This window comes from Zonotrichia leucophrys, chromosome 2, assembly GCF_028769735.1.
Source record: "Zonotrichia leucophrys gambelii isolate GWCS_2022_RI chromosome 2, RI_Zleu_2.0, whole genome shotgun sequence".
Lineage (NCBI taxonomy): Eukaryota > Metazoa > Chordata > Aves > Passeriformes > Passerellidae > Zonotrichia > Zonotrichia leucophrys.
Genome location: NC_088171.1, coordinates 118,556,148 through 118,570,865, shown reverse-complemented (window position 1 = coordinate 118,570,865; position 14,718 = coordinate 118,556,148). Strand labels below are relative to the sequence as shown.

The 14,718-nt window shown below is 49.3% G+C and overlaps 2 protein-coding genes across 3 annotated transcripts in view; one reads left to right on the top strand and one right to left on the bottom strand.

Moving 5' to 3' along the window:
* Nucleotides 1-6,005: 6,005 nt before the first annotated feature.
* CRH (corticotropin releasing hormone) lies at nt 6,006-7,837 on the top strand. Its single transcript, XM_064703528.1, has 2 exons — nt 6,006-6,292; nt 6,817-7,837. The coding sequence occupies exon 2, from the start codon at nt 6,832-6,834 to the stop codon at nt 7,357-7,359; it is 528 nt and encodes a 175-aa protein (XP_064559598.1). The 5' UTR covers nt 6,006-6,292; nt 6,817-6,831; the 3' UTR covers nt 7,360-7,837.
* A 2,038-nt stretch (nt 7,838-9,875) lies between these two features.
* The window catches only part of TRIM55 (tripartite motif containing 55), a 34,940-nt gene continuing 30,097 nt past the window's right edge, over nt 9,876-14,718 (bottom strand). For both annotated transcript variants that reach the window (XM_064703526.1, XM_064703527.1), the window contains one exon: nt 9,876-9,995. In XM_064703526.1, coding sequence (XP_064559596.1) covers nt 9,876-9,995 — 120 coding nt within the window. The remainder of the gene's footprint in view (nt 9,996-14,718) is intronic.

Genomic DNA, 14,718 nt, shown 5'->3' with positions numbered 1-14,718 from the left:
ATGAGAGAGTTGGGGTTGCTCAGCCTGGAGAAGAGAAGGCTCTGGGGAAACCTTAGGGCTCTTTCCAGTACCTAAAGGGAGCTGATGAGAAAGATGGGGAAAAACTTCTTAGCAGGGCCTGTTGCAATAGGACAAGGGGTAATGATTTTAAATTAAAAGAGGGTTGATTTAATTTAGATACAAGGAAGAATTTTTTTACAATGAGGGTGGTAAAACTAGAACAGGTTGCCTGAGAGGTGATAGATGCCCCCTCTCTGAAACCTTCATGATCAGCATGGATGGGGCTCTGATTGGAAGGTGCCCCTTATTGCAAGGGGCTTGGACTAGATGACCTTTAAAATGTCCCTTCCAAGCCACACTATTCTGTAATTCTGTGATTTTGAAGGAAATATTGGATCACAACAAGCACATGTGGTGGATGTTTTGCAATTGAATGAGGGTTTCACTTCCTGAAAATTCAAACTCCAGCATTTATTCCATTACCTTCTTCTCCAACAGGAGAACAGTGGGTTGGCCATTGAAAAGAACATAAATCCAGAAGTTTGCTCAAATCTCTTTTGCCTGGATGCTGGAAAATGCCACAACAGTTCAGCTGTGCTCAAATATTTCTCTTTAATTTTCTAGTAGTGCTCAGATCCATCACCCCAGCTGTGTGGCTCCCCCATGCTCATGGCATGGTTACAACATTAGAGCAAGATGCACTAAACCTCGCTGCTGACACTACTGGCTGATTAGTGAGAGCCCTGGTGCTGCACATGATAAGATCAAGGCAGGTCCCTGGTATCAGTGGTGTGTTTGAAGGCTGAAGCCATCTCTGGCCCAGTGATCTTTCCCATAGGAACATCCCAGCTGGGCAGACAGACTCTCATCTGCTCCTGGCCCTTTGTGGACAGTTCTTCACAGAGTTCCTGGAACAAGCCTGCCAACATCCATCCATAATATGGACACAGCACTGTGGGCTCGCTCTGTGCTCCCCTCCCAGCCCCACGTTCAGGGGCAGTTCTGGGCTCTAACCTCCCGGGACAGAGATGTTCCTGGGGAGAGGCTTTGTGGAATTCCCTCCTGGCCCTTCCCTGAAGGTCCACCCTGGTTTCCTCTTCTTTCCTGTGCCCAGTGCCCTCTCCTGGCTCAGCTCCCCTGTTTTGCTCACTGCAGCCATACCCTGCTGTCCATTGTGTCTGTGTGTCCATACCTCTGCCCCTCTGAACTGAAGTGAACATGGCTATCCCAGTGGCTTGCTCCAGATGCAAACCCAAATCCTTGTCCTTGCCTCACTCTGCACCAAGGATAGACAGACAAATTGGGCACTCAGCTAGCCAGCAGAATTTCTTTCATGGCCAAATGTACACCAAGACAACCAGGAACACCAGTTGCTTGGACACGCCTGTTTGATGGATTTCCTCGTTGCTACCAATAAGTGTGAGATTAGCTCCTGCAGCACGATCATTAACAGCACAGAGGGCTCGTGCATGTGCCTGTGCAGCCTTCTCCAGCCCTTATCTGAGAGCCACAATAGCAGCTGACAAGTCTTGTGAGGTAAATATAAAGGTCAGCTGTTGCCTCCCTGGATGAGGGCTGTCAGGAGGAGAGAGCACTTTCCTGCCTGCTTGCTTCTCACAGCCCCTGCAAGTCCCTACCCTGCTCAGAAGAAGAGAGCAATGCTGTGAGGCCTCCAGAAGTGCTTTTTGGTGCTGTCCAAGAGGGGATGGGAGCAGCTCCTCCACGTGTGACCCTTGCTGGTGGGAATATCCCCCAGAACAGGCAGGGCTTGGGGCGAAGGGAAGGCTCTGGATGGGCAGTAGGGCCATGCCTGGGATTCCTGAGCAGTGCACGCTGCCTCTACTCAACTGGGGCTCGGCCATCCCTGCCAATCCACCCATGTGTGAGCTGCTGGGGATGGCTGCGCTCCTCCCAGACATGGTGGAACCAAGAGGATATTCCTGAGGAATGTTTCCTTCTGCTGGGACCCCCAAACCCATAAAATTATGTCTTGTGAGCAGATATCTAGGATCAAGAGTATGAATATGAAGTTGTAAATGAAAATAGTCCTCTGGTTGAGCTAATGAGCTTGGTCTCAGATAATGCAAGATTCGCTCCTGCTTCTTATACAATTCCTGGAGAGATACCTGATAAATTTTTTCACCCTCTAATGCTGTTTTCCCCCATGGAAAGTTTGGGAATTTAAGGTGCTTTAGTCTCTCTCTCTCTCAGGACTGTAGGACAATCTGGCACAAGTTATAGTTGGAGCTCTGCTGTAAGATTGAGGTGCACCACAGAAAATCTCTGTGACAAGAGCATGTGACTTCCTTCCCAGAGCAAGGTGATTGAAAAATGAAAGAGAAATTAAAAGTGAAGGAGAGAATTTTGAAGACTTCTGAGGTCAGAAGCAAGGGCAGATAGCTGAAATCCTTATCAGTTTAATTCTTCATCCTGATCTACAACATGCTTTTTTGTATTTAATTGATTTATTTAGATTGATTTTTATAACTCACTTTAATTGAGGTTCTCTATGATTATTCTAGCAAACTCAGTCTGCTGTGGAATGATAGGCAAATGTATTTGTTCTTAAAGTGACTTATCACCTTCAGGCAGAGCAAGATACCCTGAATTTTTCTTTTCTTTTTCTCTCAGTTGTCCTAGAATCCATAATATTTATAACTATCAGACACAGATTTCTTTGTATCCAGACTACAAAAAGATGAAATGGAAGTGTGATGTACACATGATTGCTGGCATCTCAGATGAGCTGAGTTCACCTGAAATAGTCAGGCTGTAAGAATGCATGTCTGATCACAGGGATCAGGAATGAAGGGCTACTGTGAGATGTGGAAATGTTTGCTGAACTCACCAATGCAAAAATCCTTACTGCCCTCTGACAAAGTGGTAATGAAACCCTGCACTGTGGTAGAAAGTTGATCTACATCTAGTGTGTGTCCTTCCACGTTTGTAGCTGGACATCCCCAGAAATACCTGGGGTAAGAGCCGTACCCTCAGTTTAACATCAGCCCTCTGCATTGCCATACTTAGAGCTGCTGATCTCTCTGCTGTGGTCAGGCCCTGAGGAGGGGATTCTTCTCACATCACACTGCTGTCTGAGAATCCTGTGGCCAGGCAAAGGTGGCTGTCTGCACTCCCTTTATAGACAAGGGAACGAGGTGAATGTCCCCAGGAGCCTGAAGGTGCTCGGTTGCAGTGGGTGCATCATGCTCTGGGCATGCTTTTGCTTCCCCTGAGCTACCTCAGAGCAGTTGTAATTGCTTTTCAGGAGGTGCCTGGGTTTGAGATCACCAAGGCTAAAGGGCAAGAGCACTCAACCCAAGTCAGAGGAGAGGAAATGGGCCTCAATAGTGCTTTTTATTTCTAGACAATGTTATTTTGTGATTCACTGAAATTTCTGTTTGCTCCTGATGTTTGCAGAGTGAGTCAAATATGAACACTTTTCCTATGAAGGGTATGCTAATCTCAAACTATAACACTAAACAAAAATCTCCAATCCAGATGTACCTGATACCCTCCTTGTCTTTCCTCTTTCACCCCTCTGGTGAGAAGCCAAGATTTCTTCTGTTGCAATCTCCTTCAGAAGTGACAGCTGACATTTCACTCAGAAGCTAGTGACTCTGGAGAAAGGACTTTTATATTCCTAGGCAGTCAGTTCTGCATTTGAAGTGCTGAGGGAAGGGCTTTTTGGTTTATGTACCTGTGATATTTTATATTCCTCATTATCAAGACATCCGACTGTCTCACTGTTCCCTGCATTGCTGCAAGCCCTCTCACACATCACTCAGGATCTATGAGCAAAGTGGGGTAATAAGACCACGTTGGCTTAGAAACAAGCTTGTGTGAGACATTGCAGACCATGCTCAGAGCCAGGAGGGAGGAAAAAAATGGAGGAGAAGAAACTGGCAGGTTGTACAGGTCTTGTGAAAACTTGAGAACCCCAGCCTGCTTCTACATTGCATTTGCTATACCTGGATTTTCTCAAGGGACCAAAGTGTCTGCCTAAAGAGACCTAAATAATATTGTAAATTATTAAAAACATAACATAACCTGTGCCATTTCTCACTGGCAACAATCTTTTGAAGAAGAGCAGCTCTGTCTTATCCAGATCTCATCCCTAACACAAAAAAAAAATTGATCACAATTCTTCTTTCTTTACCTTTATGGTCACATTATTTTAAGAGGCTTTTGTGTTTTTAAAGAGTCTGCTACACCTAAAAATGGAGACACTGTGATAAAACCCACCCCAGAGCACATCTGAAGGGTTTGAGTTTAATAAGTACCTCTCACATTTTCCTTCAATTGATTGAACTTAGCTCCTGTTTCTTTGAACTTCTTGTTCTCACTGAAAGCCATGCTGACATGCTCTAAAAGCATACAAATAACTGCTGCTGCGACTAGCTACACAATATATTCTGTTCTGTAATACACATTTCAGTTCATGAATGCCTGAGCAAAAAGTGGTAATGAAGAGCTAAATCTCTGGTACTACTACTTGTTTTTCCATTTGTTTCTTCATGATGCACAAGATCTGATTCTTTGGCACTTTGCAAAAAGTGCATCCGAGGCTGGAGCTTGGTATAACTAAAATTGAAGTCTAGAGCATCCCTAAGGAGATGCTCAGAATTGGGCTGTGGCCAACCTCATACATTAAGTGGTTTTAACTTTGTTATTTTATTAAAGAAATTGAGTTCAGATTTATACTTTGCATCAATAGCATGTGATCACCTGTTCTGTCCCAATTCCTCAGTACAATGGGACACACTCAAGTGTGTGACCCCAGGAGTATATTGTCTAGACAAGATAAAACCAATAGGGTTTCTGTAAAGTTCTCCAATTTAAAGGGAAGGATATGATTGATGTTTCAACTGAGGCAGTGGAGAAGGAGGACTGAGAGACGTTGGCAAAGATAATGGGATACAAAAATGGAAGAACACACATTACACATGGAATGGACGTTGGGCAGAAGTTATTTCTATAGGCAGCGCTTCCTTTTGAAGAGATCAGAGGGCAAGAAACCTAGGTGGAGACATTTATGTAATATGGCCTGGAGCCTGAAGACATACTGGTCATGGGAGAACACCTGGAAAAAAGGTCCACGTGGGGTTAGGACAGGCTGGAGGGGAAGGCCTCAGCTGAGGAGGGCAGACAGGGAAAGCACCCGGCCATGGCGTCGAAGAGGTGGGGAAGATCAGCCGGTGGAATGGAGAAGGGGAGCAAAGAGCAGGTGCTGTGTCCCCGCAGGCAGTGTGAAGGCAGCGGAGAGGAGCCCGGCCGGCCGGCGGCAGCAGCGGCAGCGGCAGCGGGAGCGGGCCCGGGCGGAGCAGGCGGCGCTGCCGGCGGTGCCGAGGCAGCAGCAGCGCAGCGCCCCAGGGCGACGCTCCCTGTCTGGGCAGGTGCTCCCGGCGGCCCTGGCGGCTCTTCCGGCCTTCCCCGCCACCCCCGGGGCCTTTCCGCCCCCTCTCCCGCCGGCGGGGTCCCTGGCAGCTCCGGTGCCAGCGCTGCCCCGGGTCCCCCCCCGGCACCCGCACCGGCGCCTGCTCTGCCTCAGCCCTTTCGCCGCGGGCTCGGTGCGCCCCTGCCCACCCCGCAGGGCGAGCGCTGCCCGGCCCGGGCCGACCCGGGAGCGGAGCAGAGACGGGAGTCACGCAAAGCACGGGCCCCGCGGAGCCTCCCGCGCCCACCCGCCACAGCCGCCCCGTGCGGGCGGGCTCGGAGGCGGCGGAGGCCGGGGGGCCGGGAAGGAGCGGGGATGGAGACGGAGCTAGCCCGGGACAGCAGCCCCGGTGCCGCTCGGGCCGGGTCCCTCCCCGCGGGCCGGCCCGTGAGTGGAAAGTTTCCCCGGAGTGACCTCTCATAGTACGCGCCCGCTAGGAAATCTCATTCAAGTATTTTTGTCAATGGGGTGGGGGGGCATCCTGCTCCCCGGCCCCCGGCCCGGCTGACGTCACTGCAGAGGCGATAAATATCTGTTGATATAATTGGACGTGAGATTTGGGGTTGCGATAGCGAAACTCGGCCCATCGCCGCTCCGACGGGCCCCCATGATTTATTCAGCAGTAGATCGGGGCACGCAATCGGGCTGTCAGGGAGAGCGTCAGCTTATTAGGCAAGTTCTGCGTGATTCCAGGAGAGGGTCTAAGCTATAAAAATCCCGCGCCCCGGCTCTGATTAGTACCAAATCTGATCCCAAGTTCGCCAGGAGCCGGCTCCGAGGGAGAGCGAGAGGAAGGGACGCCGGGCACCGCCGAGTCCCGCCGCCGCCCGCCCTGCCCTGCCGCCGCCGCCGCCCCAGGTAGGTGCGCGGCCGCGCCCGGGCGCGCAGCGGATGCGCTGCCCTGCGCTGAGCGGGGCTGAGCGCCGCGTCCCGCGGGATGCGGGGACCTGTCCTGGCCGCACAGGGAGCGGGGAGGTGGGGAACGGGCGCTGGAGCCCCACAGCTCGTGGGGAGAGCCGCCCCGCCACAGGCACCCCACGCTCCCGCTCGCCCCGGGTGGGGGAAGAGGCGCGGGTGGCGAACACGGGTCGAAGCTCCGCAAGGGCTCAGCCCAACCTGGTCCCCGGGAGCCGCTGCCGGGGCAGACCGGAGCCGCCCCGCGGGGCTGTTCCGCGGGGTTCTGCGGGGAGCGGCCGCCTCGACGGCGCGGGCGGACGGGCCGGGCTGTGCGGGGAGCCGAGGGGCGCGGAGCGGCGCGGAGAGGAGCGTTTCAGCACCGGGACAGCGGCGGCGGGGACGCCCCCTGCCCGGCCGCCCGCTGCCTTCCCCGCCGCTGCGGCTCGGCTTTGTAACCCAACCCCCGTCCCCCCTCTGCCCCGCAGGTTTGGGCCCCGATCATGAAGATCCCGCTGCTGGTCTCCACGGGAATCCTGCTGGTCGCCCTCCTGCCCTGCCAGGAGTGCAGAGCTCTCAGCAAGAGCCCGGCACCCGCCTCTGGGGCTCTGCACCAGCCAGATTTCTTCCAGCAGCAGCAGCAGCGACAGCAGCAGCAAACTCTGCCGGTCCTGCTCCGCATGGGAGAAGAGTATTTCCTGCGCCTGGGCAACCTTCACAAGAGACCCCTTGGCTCTTTCTCCGCCTCCTCCAGCAGCACCAGCCACCTACAGCCCGAAGCCTCCGCCAGCAACTTTTTCCGGGCGGCGGTTCAACAGCTGCAGCAGCTGCCCGAGCGCTCGCCGGGGAACCGAGAGGACGGCGAAGCCGAGGGTGAGGCGGTGGAGAGGGAGAAGCGATCCGAGGAGCCCCCTATTTCTCTGGATCTGACTTTCCACCTCCTGCGAGAAGTCTTGGAGATGGCCCGAGCCGAGCAGTTAGCGCAGCAAGCTCACAGCAACAGGAAACTGATGGAGATAATCGGGAAGTGAAACGGCCCCTCCCCGCCTTGCCAAAGAGATTCCGCAGTTAGCACAAGAATAATTACACCGTCCGATGTACCATAGTGCTGCTCTGATGTCATCTCTTTATTTTTATATAGCTTTAAACCTAGAAGGGCGTACTCCGAACAGCCTCTGTCCCTTGACTAGCATGCACAACCGTGTACCAAGTGCAGAAACACGAGTGTCGTTTGTAACCTCCCTTACCTTTATTTATTTCTCCATTTCCCAGTTATTCTAGTGCCATCGCTACGTAGGGATGTGTGAGCATTGGAAGAAACGGTGCCAAGAAGACAGAAAACTTTTCTGTTGGGGGCAGGGAGGTGGGAGGGGGAATCTCTGTAAGCTACTTTCAATCCACTTTTTTTTCCTGTAAACATTTTCACAATAAAACATCTTTTCAGCGCTCGGTCGATTTGGTTGTGTAAGAGAATGTTTAATATTTATATTTTTAATAAAAGCTGCAAAGTAAAGATGCCTTGATAGACTTTCTTGCCTAGACGCCGGAGGGCTGCTCCGCCTCCCTCGGCGCTAACCGGGCGGGGGGCACCCATGGACACCCAGAGCCGCGGGGAGCCCTGGATGTCCCCCGGGGATGTTTCCCCATCCCGGGCAGCTCCGTCTCCGCGGGCTCTCCCGCAGGCGCGCCCCGACGCCGCCGGCCCCGCACGGGGTTCGCCCCGCCGCCGCCCTGGGCGCGGGCTGCTCCCGGGAACGGGGTGTCGAGGGCAGATCGGTGCCCCCGGAGCTGCCGAATCCCACCCCTGCAGCCCCCCGAGGGGGCTCCCTGCCTCCTGCCGCCGTGGCCGGGGTCGGGCGGTGGGAAAGCGGTGAGGCGCTCCCGCATCTCTTTTGCGTTTTCCCCGCACCCCAAAAGGGCAGGTTCCTCCCTGCTCCGGCTTCCCCCGTCCCGACGGCCGTGCCCGAGCGGAGTCCCTCCCAGGGACTTCTAGGGAAGCTGCAGTGGGTGTGGAGAAACTTCCCGGGAGGAGCTGGGGGAAATCTCCAGGACGACTGGGAGAAAATAGTAAATCCCTCACCCCGAACCAAATCCCAGGGAAAAGCTGCTCCAGCAGCCGGAGGCGATGCGGTGGCGGGGCTGGGCGGCGCTCGCTCGGGCTGTGCGAGCTCCAAAGCTTTGCGGAGCTCGCCTGTGCAGCCTCCGAAACTCTCGCAGGAGAGTTTTCCAGGGAACGTTCTCCATGGAAAACAGAAACCAGCGAGGGTCGGTAGCAACGGGTGTCCGGGACAGGGGCTGACCCCACACAGCCTGCTGACCAGTCTGCACTGCCAGCTCACCAGCCCTGCTGGGGCACAGCGCAGCCTTACAGCCCCACACAGGCCCCTGCCAAAACAGGGCACCGAGGGATTTGGGATTTGGGGATTTGGGAAAGATCCACATGTAACCCTAGTGCAGAGCTTGACACCTGGTCCCCTATGGCACCAAGCACTCCCAGCAGCTGCCAGTTCTTAAACACCACTGAGTGTTGACACCCTACTCTCAGTGAGAAAAACCACAGTGTTGCCTTCAGTACAGCTTGTAGAGCCTCTTTTAAGACACAAATTCGATTTCATTTGATGGCTCAACATCTGCAATGCACATGGAACAGGACAGTCAGCACCTACCTTTTCTACAGCACAGCACAGGGGCTTCAAATTAAACCTTGAGTGAGTACCTGTGGCCACCTTATTGCACCCTGGTTCCATATAACATGTCCCCTTTTGTACACACCAATGGCTGAGAGGACATAGACACAGGTTACAGCTGGACAGACTGGGCAGCACTTCAGCAACTGCCCCACATACTCAGAGATGTGTGGAGGTCCTGGCCAGTGCTTTTGGTAAGTGTCTCTTCCTCACTCCTGCCATTGGGAATCTTCCTTACAATTGTGTTTCTGCAAGCGTCATCTGTTGTGGTTTAGTAGGAAGAGCAAGTGCAAAGGAAGAAATGGCAGCTTCCTCCTTCCCTCCCGTGTTCAGCCTCTGCAGCCTGGGAGGCACCAGTGCTGTTAGACACAACTCTGACTTGGGGCTGCCAAGGACATGATAGTGTCACTGAAGTCACCAGCACTGACAAGCGGGGACGCAGGAGGATACTGAGGAGAAACTCTGTTTTGGCAAAGGATGCTACTAGAGAATATCATACCAGCGTTTTAGCTAAGAACATTGGTGAAGTGTTTACACCTACATGGGGAAGTGCCAACAAGTGAGTTACAAAACACTAGCAGTGCTCAGCCTAAAGCTGTAGTGATGCTTCTTCCCCCTTGGAAGTGAGAAAATATTGGAAAACACTCTGACTACAATACATAGAATAATTGTCCCCATGCTCCCCTCCCTCTCAGGTCTGTCAGTTCAAGGGTATGGTGTGGAGGTCAGCTGAGTTCCCAGGAATGAAACCTGCTCGGATGCCCCTTCCCAGGCCGGTTTCTTTGCTGACTGCAGCCAGGCTGCCTGCGCTCACGGTCCTTCTGAGGAGAAGCACACCAGAAGCCAGCCAGAGTGAGTCATCACTCATTCAGGGAGTTCAGCCACGAGAAGGAGAAGACATGACGAGCCGGCTCGTCACCCCTCTCACTGCTCACGGGAACTTCCTCCACTCGTCCTTGAGGGTATGGCTCAGAACCAGTCTGCAAAGGAAGGAAAGGCTGATAAATGGAAGAGGAAAATATGAATTGCATTAAAATCCATAAGACTTAACAACATGCAGGGAAACAGAATGAAGTGGGACAGAAGGGAAAAGGCAGGGAGCATGGAAATTTGGGAAGTTAAGACAAGACTTCTAACACCAAAGAAGTCAGAGGCACTTTTGCCATGACAGTGTCTGAGGAAGGATTATGTTGGGTGAGCGTGTTTCATATGTGCAAAGGGCTTAGTCTTGATTTGGACCTCTGGAATATTATTGCACTGAAGGTGATAAATGCCTGTTCAGAAGTGATTCTGAGCCAGCTTGGCTTGTGTAGCTGGGCCTCCAGATTGATGTGAACCAGAGCCAAATGTTATTGCCAGTGCATTGCCACTCAAAATGATACTTGTTCTGCTGTTATGAAATCTGCCTTGGAAGTGTTTTCTTTTTTTTTTTTTTCCCTTAAAATCTTCTAATATTTATTTCACTTCGACTCAGATGAGAAACAGGAAATAAATAATACAGAGATATAAACTTCAGTTTATATCCCTCTTTTTTTGCATAGGTATCCTACACTTACAGTAGAAGAAGGAATCTGGACATGTATACTGTCGCTGCTAATAAAAGGAGTTTCTAAAATTAGTTGAATATTTAACAGACCAGTGTAATAGGCAGAAATATTTTACTAGTTCCAGATCCCTTTGGCAAAGAATGAAGACTGCTTTGTGATAGGATCAGAAATCCTATCAAAGATAAATAAAAATGTGTGATTTGCTAGCTCCTTGTGTCTTCATCATTAAAACCACAACTTAACTAGCAATATACAGGATTTTTTTCCCCTTGTATTCCTAGACGCACACATACGTTATTGTGCATTCCTAAAATTAAACCAGCCACGCTGCCAGACTTCTTTGTGCAGCTTACTTCTTCTTTTTTAGCTTACTTTGGAAACCTCAGCATGATCTCAGGTGAACTATTTGATGTCAACATACTACTCAATAGAGGGCAAATGACAAAGTAGCGTCCTCTGAATTCCAGCATCTCAGTCATTTATAGAATTGTCCTAATCCAGAAAGTTACCTAAGCAGTGTTGCTAATAGATACATCCAGCAAGAAACATTGAAGCAGGGATGCTTTTGAGGAACTGAAGCATGGGATGGATGATTTTATTAAGCATTTTTGTAAGTACTTACTGTTAAAGTATACTACAATAGAGTAAGTAAGAACTAGTGGTGTGTTAAGCATAAATTAGCTGTTGGGCTTCATTCCAGTTACTACCTATTTCAGTGTCATCAACAAACAAGACAGCATGAAGGTATGAAAATAAATAGATCCCTGTTTCTTTATTTATATCTAATTACAGTTCACAGTGCCATTTTTATCAATATCCTTGATTGCTCTAAATTGAAACAGCCCTATTAATTTCAATGAAATATTATCTGAGAAACTGCTTTACTATTTGAAATGTGGACCAATCTTTGACTTAGATTCATATTTTCAAAGCAAGGCACTCATGGCGACTTACTGCAAAACCCAAACAGGCATCTTGCAGATGAAAATAGCTTTTGCTTGCTAACTTTATGATGTGTTTTATGGAGACCACAAGCATGGTGAAAACATGGGAGAAACAACTGTCTACTTGAGTGCAAAAGCCCATTTCCAGCAATGCTGCTGAGAAGGGCTGTCTCCCAGGCTCATGCAAAAGCATGGCAAAGAATTGGGCCCAGGAGGCCAGATCTTCAGCTGAAGGCAGGTAACTAAGGAACAGGATTATAGAAGATCTGCCTCTCAGCCCTGGAAAGTGTTGACTGCAAGTCTTTCAACCTGACTACAGTAAATACATGGCTCTGAATTATAAGGCATTGGCGCTCTCTTCATCTTGGTAGATGCAGGAGCGTAGGTGGTTTATTAGTCTTTTGTGATGCTGAAAACTTTGCCTTTGTTTTTGGAAGGGCAGTCAGAGTGCCTGGACTAGCTAAGAGTAATTTTGAATCTGGCTGTACAATTTTGTGCACCAAGCCCTCAGGAGTGTGTGTAAGCAGATATGGTTCCTCACTTCTCACCCTGTAAAAGAATAGGACTGCCAAGAGGTTTAAAACACAATTCCTGCTTGCTTTTTTTTTTAATTTTAATCCACACTGGTACCTTGCCATAAAGGAAGGCTTCCTTTAGCACTTTCACTTGCTATTCCAACCAGCCACTATCCACAAATTTACAGTAAATCAAGACTAACTTTGAAGCAAAGAACTATCTATGAGTTTAAAGTTATGTTGAGTGCTTCATAGGATTTGGACCCAATATATAAGAAGAAATAAAGCACAATGCAATGACTTAGACTGGTGAGCTGACTGCATAACCCTGTTAACCAGCACTGCTGCTACTGCATTTCAAGCAAAACAATCTTCGTCTGCATCACTGCCAAAACTGTATTTCATAATGTGTTAACTCCTTCATATTTTGCTGCGATGACATCTTCCTGTGTCAGCAAAACAATGTTAGAACTCCAACACATTCCCACTGGGTTTGGCTGGGTGAAGCATTTGCTCCCTGCACCTTGCTGCGCTCAGCAGGCTGCTAGTCTGCAATACCTCCATGTGCCTTTCCAAAACCAATCATTTTCCATCCCGCCCAGCTAGGAGTGAAGCAAGCACAAAACTGACAGTAGGGACATTACTTGGCTTTTAGGCTTGTGTTTTCACACCTGTGACACTTCAGTGTTTGTCTCTGAATCACACAGTGACTGAGCTCTGCTCTCTTCTTGTAAAACAAGAAAACATCAAAAGGTGCCAGGAGGAACTTTGTCCATATTATTAAGTCCATTCTTCCCTTCCAACAGAGGTGACACAACTCAGAGTTATACAGTGTGCTAGAATTGTCCAAGAACAAAGCTTTCAGCTGTAGATTTTACAGAAAAAGACCTGGTTTGAACCAGGTTGTGATTGTGAAAGACAGTGCAGAAGCAGGTCATTGGGATTGAGGCATCTGACCGCTCTGTAAATCCCTGTAATCTCATGCTGGATTATCTCGCTCTCCCTGTTACTCTAACCCTACTCTGCTCCCAGAGGAAAGCTCAGTGCTGAGCATGGCACAACCCTGGCCACATGCCTTTAAGACAGTCCAGATTCAACACTTCATTGTGTCTGTCCATTGCTATTAGGTAACTTGTCAAGCTTCTACCTGAGCTTTATCTTTGCCTTGGCGATCTCCTGGGTAGGACTTGTTTTTCACATTACTAGAATAACAAGTCCCAACCCTTTGGGCCCCTAAAAGTAATAAGGAATAACTAAAGGGTTTACCTCAGTTTACATTCATCACATTAGGCCAATGCTGAGAGAGTGCTGAATACTTACACTTTGATTTATGTTTTCCCTTGTGGTGTCGAGTGACATCAGATAGTGCTTTCAATAAGCACCAGGAATTTTCACCAGGCCAGCTCATGAAGTGGGGAGAGAAGTATACCATGCATGACTGATGGTTGGTTTTGTTTTTCCCATAAGCAAAGTCCAGGCTGGAGTTTACATGCCAGTTCTATGGAGGTGCTGAGCAACCACAACTCCCACTGAGCAGCCATTCAGCACTCCTCAGCATCTGGCACGCTAGAATTTGCATGAATAAACAGCATAAGGATCTCAGAGTTGAGCCTGATGAGTCGTTTCAAAGTTGCAAATATTCAGCATCTTTCAGTATTTGCTTCCTTAAGCAGGACTCTACATAAATCTGTATTAGGTTCTTGTAAAAAAGGGTGTGGAGATGAGGAAAGAGGTCGGTGGGATGGTTTGTCATAACATTTTCATTTATTAGGTCCCAGCAGTTATCTAGTTTATGCTAGGAGAAAATATGTAGTTTAGGCCTTTTATATATTTGAAATACAGTGAAGTCTGTATTTGAAATGTGTGAAGTCTACACATTGATTTCTGCTTTACCAGCACTAACCTCAGCAGCCTTTAGGTACAAAGGCTGGGATCTGTATTGACAAATTTTAGTCATCCAGAAACAAGATATCCACTCAAGCAAACTCTGTTCATCCCCTCTAATGGGAGTGATCAGAGAAAGGCACAACCAGAGGGTGATTTGTCCCATGTTCAAAGACATGGATTGCACTCTGGAGGTACCTGTTTCACTCTAGTGACTCCACACACACTCTGGGTGACTGGGTTGGACTACATCTGGCTTTTAAGCAATTATACAACAAAGATTCCAGCCAAGTATTTCAGGATATTAAAACACTCCGTGATGGGAATTCAGAACTTTGACTGCAGTATTATTTTTTGAGATCACAAACTCCTAAATTTAGGAAGTCAGAAGGAAAGGTGAAGGGCTGAAAGGCTTCATAATCTACTTTAATGTTGATGGATGAGGCAGTTGGTTACAACCTATGTGAATATTTTCTGGATCAACAATGCCACCCAAAGCAGGTTCTGCCCCTTGGGTCCCCATTCACCTCTTCCTGCTTTGGTTCCATGGTTCACTGTCCTTTGAAGGGCTGTACTAAGAATGGGAATGTCACTGGAACAACATCTTTTTTTTTTGCCTTTTTTTGAAGTGAAGGAAGATATTTTTAAACCTGGATCATTTGAATGATTTGATTTCAGCACTGCCCAACAAACAGCTGCCTCAGCACAAATGCCCTGTAAGTGGTGGCATCTGGGAAGCAATAAGAGGCAGGGCCATTAGGCAAAAAACTCCTGAATCACCTTTTCTGCCAGAGGAAAAACTGGATCCACACC